Raw genomic sequence first — 11,276 nt, 5'->3', positions numbered from 1 at the left:
AATATCATCTCAATAGTATCCTCCAGACTCGAACCGAGTATCAATATCATCATAATATCCTCCGGCCTTGCCGGGTATCAATGTATCATCATAACTCTCGACACATAAATATAGGCATATAATAGGTGCACAGACACAAGCCGATATACTCATAACCGTAAAGATATCTATCTTATCAATACATCCCAATTACTCATTATTAGCTAACCAACATTTATTATTATTAAACCGCTAGTTTGCTAGTCATCACATAACCTCTAGTTATTAGCCTAAACATTATCCTTCACATAATCCTTATTCACGGGATAACAACTAACCACTATTCATTTAATAGTCAATGTCTAACATCTAGTCTAGGTTCATCATTATACCAAAACCGTCATCTATCCACCATTCATTATTATCAACTATTCATCCTATTTTTGTTAATCATTACTAGACAACACATTACTACTTGTCGCCTAACCATCTTTTATTAAATGACATCATTCATTAACTTACTATCATTAGCTACCATGTTCCAACTAAACAAGATTCATTAACTAATACATTCTCTTCCTAGCCATCAAGTGCAATAGTTAGCTAATAGACAACTAGTTACCACATAGCTTAACCGTCTAACAAGAAGAAAAATCATAAGATCATATTTCGGCTATAATCACACCATTTATAATGGTAAATAATCATGAACGTACCAAACCTATGCATGCCATCACCAGTATTCAATCAATGGAATAATAAGCATCATACCGCATCTTCCTCCGTCCCATACCGGAGAGATGTGTATACAAACATATACATATTCATATTCATAAATCGCAATCACATCATTCACAATGATAAACACTTCTTGGATATTTAATCAGTACCATAACACGACCCTTGGCCTATTAATTTATCCGAAATAATCATAATATCATAATCATGGCCTTAGGCCCATATACATATCCGGGACTCATATTAATAATCATATTTATAAACCATAGCATATCTATAATCATCTCACATATAGGAGACATCTCACATCTAGGAGGCATAATATCAACAAGCATATCGCCTCTATTAGACATCTCATATCTATAGGTTATGTATCATGACCAAGAGGAAAATCGTCTCTATAAGCTCAATAATCATAACTAGGAGAAAAATCATCTCTATGGGCCAAATATCATAACTAAGAGGAAAATGCATCTCTATAAGCAAAATATCATAATTAAGAGAAAAATGCATCTCTATGGGCTAAATATCATAATAAAGAGGAAAATTCATCTCTAGGGGCCAAATATCATAATAAAGAGGAAAATGCATCTCTATGGGCCACTAATCATAATCCGACGAAAATCATCACAATTTATCAATTCACCAAGTAATTCTCATAAATAAGGCTCATTAGTCTCAACTAGGTCTACTACCCGCAACTAAGCCCACAAGGGCTAACACAAATCTTGGCCTAAGTGGGCCGGATGATCCCACTTCTAATCCATAATTTCCAAAATTAGGCATACTATGCTTCAAACTAGGCTAAGGTATCTAGTTCATCCTCTAGATTTCAAGAAAGCCATATTAACGCCTAAGATAGTAACTTCGACTAGAAACAAAGGTACTCAAGTCAACTCTACCAAACTTACGGTTCCAAAACTATCACACTAGCCCAATAAGGCTAAATATACAAATCATGCTTCAAATGCTAAAACCATATTCCGAGCATAGAATTATATCATATCCATTCTACAAATTTAGCCAAACTAAGGAGAAGGCAATAGGATTCTACAAGGGTATTAAGTAATTCAACCTACGGGTCTAAAACCCTATCTAATCTCCAAACTTATATGTATATTCAATACTAAGTCATTCTATCCAATATCAATCTTAACATTCACATTCACACGCAATATATATCATACATCATCCATGAAGGAGAGTAGACAGAAGCCTACCTCAAGGCTAAACCGCAAAATCACATTTCAAGCACCACATGCTCGTCTTCACTTCACAATCCCTAAAATTCCATCACACTATCAAAAATATAATCTACTCATCAATACGAGTCTAACGATACCCATATTGCACTATTGTGCTTCGGGTCCAAAAATGACACCAAAAAGCCCAAGTGGGTCCCACATACGGAAATCGCGTTTTTGAGGTCAACCCAATGCTCATCTATCACCAAGGAAGCATAACCCTCAATTGGTGGGTGCAAAAAAAACGAAATTTGGGGCTAAATCAAGCCCTAAGCTAAATTGGGATTTTGGGTCAAGAACAATGAAATTCACCTATAAAGTGATGAAATCTTACCTTAATCCGGATGATAATCATGATAAAAGATGTTTACCAAGCTCCCTAGACACCCACAATACTAAATTTCAAGTTATCATACCCATTTAGGATTTTAGGTTCTTAAATGTGAAAGAAAAATCCCCAAAATCGCGACCTTGGGTCTATTTACAGACTCCTTCGGCGAACAGACGCGGTACCCTGCGACAGCAAAGTCAAAAATTTATTTTTGACCCTCGGAACTCATTCGGGACCCAAAATATATGATCCAATAGTGAAATTTGAGTGTAAACCACAATTCAAATCCATTGGAATCATAAAAACTTCCATACAAGGTCTTTTAGGCAAAAAATGGGCCCCACATATATAGTTTCGATTTTATGACTTTCCAACTAATAGGTCGAAATGAGCTCGGGTGCATTGGACCCGAACCAAAGGTCTACCTAGACTAAAATCAATATTTTGGATATGCTGTGGCAGTTGAAATTTTCATCCGAGATCGTTTCACTAAAGTTTTTGATCGGTGGCCATTTGGAACCAACGAAGACTTCTAAACAGGTAACCGAACGCTCAGTCCCAACAAGTCATAAATGACTTGGGGCAGTTATGGAGAAGCTCAAACGGTGAAGATAAGCATAAATATGGAAAATGACCTGAAGGGTCATTACAGATTTGCACATGGTGTTCATCGACTTGGAGAAGACTTATGACAAAGTCCCTAGGGAGGTTCTTTGGAGATGCTTAGAGGCAAGAGAGGTATCGGTGGTGTACATCAGAGCTATTAAGGACATGTACGATGGAGGAAAGACTCGGGTGAGAACGGCGGGAGAGGACTCAGAACATTTTTCAGTCGAGACAGGGTTGCATCAGGGTTCGACTCTTAGCCCGTTCCTGTTTGCATTGATGATGGATGTGTTGACGCGATGTATTCAAGGGGAGGTGCCATGGTGTATGTTGTTTGTGAACTATGTAGTGTTAATTGACGAGATGTGAGGGGGTGTGAATGAAAAATTGGAGGTTTGGAGGCAAACCCTGGAGTCTAAGGGGTTCAGGTTGAGCAGGTCCAAGATGGAGTATATGAAACACAAGTTTAGCGACTTGAGGCAGGAGGACGATGTGGTGGTGAGGCTGGATTCCCAGGATGTTTGTAAGAGGGATAGTTTTAAGTATCTTGGGTCTATGATTCAAGGGAATGACGAGATTGATGAGAATATCTCTAACCGCATTGGAGCAGGTTGGATGAAATGGAGGCTCGCCTTGGGTGTGTTGTGTGATAAGAAGGTGCCACTTAAGCTTAAAGACAAATTCTATAGAGTGACAGTCCGTCCAACTGTTATATGGAGCAGAGTGTTGGCCAGTCAAGAACTCCCACATTTAAAAATTGAAGGTGGCGGAAATGAGAATGTTGCGTTGGATGTGTGGACTTACTAGAGGGGATAAAGTTCGGAATGAGATAGTCCGGGAGAAGGTGAGAGTGGCTTCGGTGGAGAACAAGATGTGGGAAGGAAGGCTGAGATGGTTTGGGCATGTGATGAGGAGGGGCACGGATGCCCCAGTTCGTAGGTGTGAGAGGCTAGCGTTGGATGACTTTCAGAGGAGGAGAGGTAGGCCGAAGAAGTACTGGAGGGAAGTGATTAGACATGATATGGAGCAGCTACAATTTACTGAGGACATGACCCTAGATAGGAAGGTGTGGAGGTCGCGGATAAGGGTAAAAGGCTAGGTCGCGTGCGTGGGTTGTAGCTAGTAGTAGAAGAGCACATGTAGAGCTAGGTTAGTAATCCCAGAACTGTGTCCATAGGTGGGGGTCATACTTTCCAGATGCCATATTTCTTATCTCTTATTTCATATTGCGCTTATTTATCTTATTTTGTATTGCTCTGATTTCTATGTTATGCCATCCACCATGCTTAATGGGGCATTACGCTCTTGCTTACTATTCTCTATCTTGAGCGGGGAATCTATCGGAAACAACCTCTCTATTTCTTTGGAGGTAGTGGTATGGACTGCGTACATTCTACCCTCCCCAAACCCCACTTTGTGGGAATACACTGGGTTTGTTGTTATTGTTGTTGTTGAACATAAATATCTTGACAATTCAAGGACATACAGATACATTATCAAATCTTGGCAACTCAAAATACCACATCTTGGGATTTGACATTTCAAAACTCGACGAATGAGTGAGTATTATTCAAGCCATGTCGCGAACAGATGAGTGAAAAAAGAAAACAAGTGTTTGTACAAGTACATAATCAGTCTTATTGGTGAAAAAGAGCAACAGATTGCAACAGAAATGATTATAGTAACCGAGCTTATTCCTTTCGCATTAACCTTGACACCATATGCTCAGTTTTCTGTCAAGGTAAAAGAAAATGCGTTAGTGTGCTATAGAGCAAAGCTATGGAATTCAAGCAGAAGAGTCGATATAACTGTGCTAAGCAGTGACTTGCGCGCACAAAACCTGTTCATATGAAAGATAACAGAAAACGGTTTATTCTGCTTCTGTTGGGAAATAGAAATGGAAAGAAACCACCAGCTAGCCCACAAAAGAAGGAAGGGCATCCGTACCAGCTAAAGAACTCGGAAGTTTAAACCTTGTCTTATTTTTGCGATCAGTTCAACTTTAGTTAAAAATAACAATTTACAGACATGGTTATACAAGCACACAGGCTCCAGCGCACCTTAATTATCACAGTTACAATGTCCACCAGTTGCATAAACAGATTATTCCTTCAGTCGTACAGTAGTTTACACAACACACCTTGCTTTACTATGAAAGTTGAGTTTAACCACAAATTTTTAACTGGTATTTTGCAAGATCAGTTGATAGAAAATTTATTTTCGCAGTTACAATTCATTAATGATATCTGATTTATGTTTACATATTACACCACATTTTCGACTTGAATATATGATTTCATGTATGTAACATATTGCATTTTACAATATAGACAGGTTCAAACTGTAGAAAAGCTCAGATAGGTGATGAAATGCGAAAACTTGGAGAAAACGATGTGAAAGGAAGCATTTTATTTTGCTGATTGCTGGACAATGAGCTCTCTGATTACTTAATTAAAGTACAAGTATAAGACACTCAGAGTTGAAATCAACACCACTTTGCTTGGGTCACACGGGATATGCATGACGGTAAGAAGCCTTTATTATCAGATCTAACAAATCAAAAATCAGGAACCTCTATTTCGTTGCACCTCAGGGGTAGGAGTGAGTGAGGGGCAGGAAGGGAGATTGTTGCAAAAACCTAGTGGCTCTATTTCGTTGCACCTTGCCGGTAAGAGTGAGTGAGGGGTAGGAAGGGAGATTGTTGCAGAAAACTAGTGGCTGATCATCTTTATGACAGTAAATTGAAGAACAGACATTATAATTATGAAATGTAAAAAGGAAACTAACATGCTCAGTGTGTGGCAGATACTTCCCATCGAATGTCACGACAACCCGATCCTTCCCATCCACGCCTTTGACTTTATCAACTGAGCAGAAAAAGTCTATTGCTGACATGCTAAACATGAAGAGCCGAAAGTTAGAATCTTGCGCATCATCTCAGTACAAGTACATCACGTGCAGGAAGCCTAGTGAAAGTTACTTGAAGTGAACTTTCACCAGTGAAAGTGCCCATTTCACAACTACGAGCAACATAAACTTGCATGCAACACACACATATATGTTAATGCAGATTGAATTTGCTAAATATCTGTGGGAATGGAAACTCTATTTTGGTTGTATATCGTTATGCATATTCATAATAAAAGATTGTGATAAGCATTATTCGGTCTAGAAGAAAAGTAGAGTTACATAATAAATACACTCCTGGAGTAGTATAACCTTCACAGCCTGATAACAGTTGCCCATTTAACTATTAGAAACTAGAAAAAAGTATGACAAGGACTCAGAAAGATAAGTCAATCCAGCCAAATAAAGTGTGTGTTAACATTGGTCCTTAACGATGCATGCTATCAAATTGAACAGAAATAGGCAGTAGAATTTCTTTTAGATCCTCCCTCCGAAATGTGGTCATGGCTCATACTATCCTCTGCTCTTTTTTTATCTTTTTATAGATCCAAATGTGGTGGTCCTAGCCAATTAGAGTGTGTATTGTATACACAACATGTGTGCAGCTGTTAAAAGTAGTTCATGCTAGTTGTATACACAATCCATAATGCGGAGAGTTTTGTGATTTGCCGGACAAGATAAAGTCACTATATAGATCACAGGATTATAATAAGATAATGAATGAGATTACACTAAGTGCATCAGGTTGATGATTAACAAAGGCATAGAGGACGAGCCGGAAAGCAACTTCACATTTGACCATCACTTACCCGTGAAATTGCAGTTAGAATTATTTTTTTCCACTATTGATCCATTAAAAAAATCGGGATGAGGTGGATTAGTGAGCTTGGGTTTTTGAATGAGAAAGCATGGACAGACGGTGAGCGCTGGAGGACAGGTAATATGGCTTAATCCTGTGGAATCGGACATCATTTCTAATCCCCTTAGAGAAAAGCACTAGACAAACAACAGATAATGAAGAAGGGATTATAACCCCGTGTTATCTAGATAATTTAAGCATAGGGGCTTGTGACTAACACACTGTGCAAATTCTAATTAATCTTCAAAGGTTCGTACAAATCATGCTCGCAATAAACCAGAGATGAGCTTATGCAAGTCAGAGTAGTTAACCATCAGATGCATTTCCGAAAGGTTCACAAGATCCGGAATTCCCGGAGGTTAAAGGTAGAGAGCATTTCCAGAGTTATGAATCTAAAGTTCTAAACACATGCAGAGATCCACATACAAGAAAAGATTATATTGATGAGCAAAATATCTTTTGAATCGATAAAATAAGCACAAGTATTTAATATGTAAGCTAAGTGGAGAGACTTACATGCCATCACCAAATTCTTCGTTAATAATTTCCTTGATACTCTCACCAAAGTGCATGATAGCCTCATTCAATCTGTTGAGGAACCAAATAATCAAATTAAGTATAAAATGCACAACGTAAATCTTTCCGAAAAGCTTTGCCCAAAAGATCTTTCTTTTACTTCACATCTTAAGCACTGCTATATGCTATTACCTAAATAATCTAAGGATTTCACAGGAACAGTTAAATGGTAAGCGAGCAGCTCTCCCAAGTCCTGTTCCTTCTGTGTTTTCTCCCACCCTTGTATCTCCACTAACAACACTTTATGTGATGCCGTGAAAGGCGGATTCAAGGTTTAAAGGCAGTGGGTGTACCACTTAATATTAAGTGGTGTACCCATTATCTTTATATGATATTAAAAGTTTCACTATATATTAAACATAAGGATATGTAGTCCAAGCACAAAACATCGAGCGCACTTGCACCATTGCTTATATTTCCAATCCGCCTCTGGCTACTGGACATGTAAAAGTTATACAAGAATGATTTGCTATCAAACTAGGAGTATAGATTTCTTCCAGTCTCTACATAAGAATTTCCAAGTACTTGAATCCCGCATCTTTCTCTAATTCTATCAGCCACCACATATTATAGCAAGATCAAAGCTTTTCAGAAAATGAACAATCAAGACACAATGAATGAAGTGGATCACTATGGTTTGTCGAATCAAGTTAATAGAAATTTCCATTTTTTTTGAACCCCACTGTAGTTCTATCCACTACCATACACCACAACAAGATCAAATCTCCATAGTTAATCAAAAACCAAGAAATGGGTAACGTGAGTCACCCGAAAAATAGAGGTGTCTTCATTCAAGTCTTCTCTTTTCAACCAGGAACAAAACAAGATCATTCCGTTCCAGCTACCATACTCCATAACAAGATCAAGACTTTTCAGTAAAACAGGCAAAAATTCTAGAAAAGGATCAAGTGGGCCACCCGTAAACCGTGTATCCAGAATCAAGTTATCAAGAATTCCTAGTTTTTCCTATTTCACATCTTACTCTAACTGTATCAACTATCATACACCATAAAGATCAAACTTTTACATAAAAAATCAAGAAATGGGTGAAGTGGTCACCTATAAATAGTGGGTTTTGAAGCAACTTAACAAAAATCTCACTTTTTTCCTATTCCACATCTTTCTCTATCTCTATCAACTACCATACACTCTAAAGATCAAATCTTTTACATTTAAAAAATCAAGAAATGGGTGAAGTGGGTCACCTTTAAATAATGGGTCTTGAATCAACGTAACAAAAATCTCCAGTTCCCCTATTCCACTGTCCACATCTTTCTCTAGCTCTATCAACTATCATACACCATAAAGACCAAATCTTTACATCAACAACAACAACAACATACCCAGTGCAGTCCCACAAAGTGGGGGCTCGAGAGGGTAGAGTGTACGCAAACCTCATCGCTGCCTCAAAGGTAGAAAGGTTGTTCCCGATAGACCCTCGACTCAATAAAAACTGTCCAAAGCCGTCCCCAAAAAGAAGTAACTAAAGTACAAGAAACAACAAAAGAATAACAAAAATAGCAGATAGCAACATAACGGAAACTACATCAAAACAATACAATAATTGAGGTACAAGAAACAACGTATAGTAACCAAAACCGAAAGACGACAACAACAAAAACATACCTAATGTTATCTCACAAAGTGGGGTCTGAGGAAGGTAGAGTGTACACAGACCTTACCACTACCTTAGAGGTAGAGAGGCTGTTTCAGATAGACCCTTAGCTCAAGTAAAACAGTCCTAAGCGGTATAGAGCAAGAAATAACTTAAATGAAGACAGTCATAGCAAAACACTATAGACCACCTGGCAAATCATCCTAAATAGTAGTCAAAAAATCGAAAAACAAGAAACCAGTAATCTGAATGAACCAAAAAAAAAATCAATCTTTTTTGCATAAAAATCAAGAAATGGGTGAACCAGACAGTAAAAAAGATCAAATCTTTACATAAAAAGTAAAAAAATCAAGAAATGGGGTGAACAAAAATAGGAGATAGTAACAAAAAGGACGAAAAGGAAGCAACAACAGAACAATACAACAATAATCGAGGTACAAGAAACAATAGATAGTAGCAGAAATCAAAGGACAAGAAACTACCTTGAGCAATACTACGACTACTAATATAAACGGACAACAAAATGACTAAGACCAGTTTCTTCAGCTAAATGACTAAATGTTTTGTTGTCTAAAAGTTGAGCAACATGGACACTTGTAAGACCAGTTTCTTCAGCTAAATGACTAAATGTCTTGCCAGATTTTTGTTTCACTGACATAAGTGATGCTACTGTGTTTGCTTTTTTCTCCATTAGTGCTGAGTAGTTTTGGTTACTGTAAGGAGAAGAGTAATTTGTGGGGATATATAGATGGAAGGGTGATTGATTTTTGCTTTGTTAGGGGGGCAAATTATCCACTTGGCATTGGCAAGTCCAATTTGATTAGAAATTTGAATAGCACTAATTTTGAATCAACTAGAATATAGTTTTCCCCTATTCCACATCTTACTCTAGCTCTATCAACTACCATACACCCCAAAAATCAAATCTTTACATCAACATCGACAACATACCCAGTGCACGCCTACCTTACCCCTACCTCAGAGGTAGAGAAACTGTTTCAGACAGACCTGGGCTCAAGAAAAACAGTCCCAAAAAAGAAGTAACGGAAGTACAAGAAACAACAAACACTAACAAAAACACAGATGGTAAAAGAACAAAAACTACCACAAAACAATACAATAATCGAGATCGAGGTACAAGAAACAACAACAACAGATAGTATTATACTAGTAACAAAAATCAAAAGACAAGAAACGACTAATATGAACAAACACCATAAAAATGAAATCTTTACACAAACCCAAAACAAAATCAAGAAAAGGGCAAAAAGGATCACCTATAAACAGTGGGATCTTGAATCAAATTAGGGTCATAAGACCTCAAGGGTGCCTTCATCATTTCATGAATTTGTTCATCAGACAAAAGGGGCAGTGCAGCTTTCAGCTTTGGGACAGTTTCAGGTTTAAGTTGAGCTTGTCTTCTCAAAAGCTGAGCAACATAGACATTTGTAAGACCAGTTTCTTCCGCTAACTGACTAAATGTCTTGCCAGATTTTTGTTTCACTGACATAAGTGATGCTACTGTGTTTGCTTTGTTGTTGTCCATTTGTGATGATTACTTTTTTGGTTATTGAAAAGAGTAGTGATTGTGGATATATATATAGGTAGATGGATGATTGGTTTTTGTCTTTTGGGGACTAAGTTATTTACTTGGCAAGTCCAATTTTGTTGGAAGTTTGAATAGGATAAGAAAGGTTACTAATTTTGAATTTTGCGTTTAGACCACTAATTTTAAATTTTAGCGGAGATGAAAAATGTCGGGTGATTATTTATTCTAATTTCGATAAGGCGGATTGAATTATGTTAAGTGTGTTGTTAGTGAAAGTTCTTTCTACTCCCTCATTTCTTTTAAGTGTACGGTTTATTTTTCGAAGGTCATATCGATTAATTTTAATAGCTAAATTACATTAGATTAATTTAATTTTTTAAAATTAAAACTTAGTGTAATTTTTTTTTAATCAATTTTAATTTGATTAAAAAATATATCAAATATAGATTAAAGTTTGTGTCATTTGACTCTAAACAGAATTGAATTTTGCCTCAACTGCTAAGTCGAACAGTTCAACTTCTCCTTTTCTTTGTTTTATGGAGTATAACACTATTTGTTGCTTTTCTTTCATTAATAATAGGAAAAAAGAGCAAATGTATACCTCAACTTTGTATTCAAATGATACCTATTGTATTATTTGATGTATATTTATGCTTTTCATTAATATATTAAATTTTATTAATTAAAAAATAATACTATGTATTACGTGAGATGGGATAGTGCTAGGATACACTAATATAATTTTTAAAGTTAAATTGTGCTACAATTAAAGATTTTTTTTTTTTAGAAATTTTAAGAAAATCCACAGCCGCTACCCCCTTTGCTCTTTGGGTGAGCACTCTGTGGTGAGCATTGTGTGTGCACTGGGTAAA

General features: G+C 36.9%; 1 protein-coding gene across 1 annotated transcript; it reads right to left on the bottom strand.

Moving 5' to 3' along the window:
- Window positions 1-4,401: 4,401 nt before the first annotated feature.
- Window positions 4,402-10,621, bottom strand: LOC107864216 (cyanate hydratase). Its single transcript, XM_016710529.2, has 4 exons — window positions 10,133-10,621; window positions 7,181-7,252; window positions 5,686-5,794; window positions 4,402-4,631 (listed from the first exon to the last, which is right to left on the bottom strand). The coding sequence occupies exons 1-4, from the start codon at window positions 10,399-10,401 to the stop codon at window positions 4,590-4,592; spliced, it is 492 nt and encodes a 163-aa protein (XP_016566015.1). The 5' UTR covers window positions 10,402-10,621; the 3' UTR covers window positions 4,402-4,589.
- Window positions 10,622-11,276: the final 655 nt, after the last annotated feature.

The sequence above is a fragment of the Capsicum annuum genome, chromosome 3 (genome assembly GCF_002878395.1).
Source record: "Capsicum annuum cultivar UCD-10X-F1 chromosome 3, UCD10Xv1.1, whole genome shotgun sequence".
Taxonomy (NCBI): Eukaryota; Viridiplantae; Streptophyta; class Magnoliopsida; order Solanales; family Solanaceae; genus Capsicum; species Capsicum annuum.
This window is presented reverse-complemented; position numbering and strand designations above follow the sequence as displayed.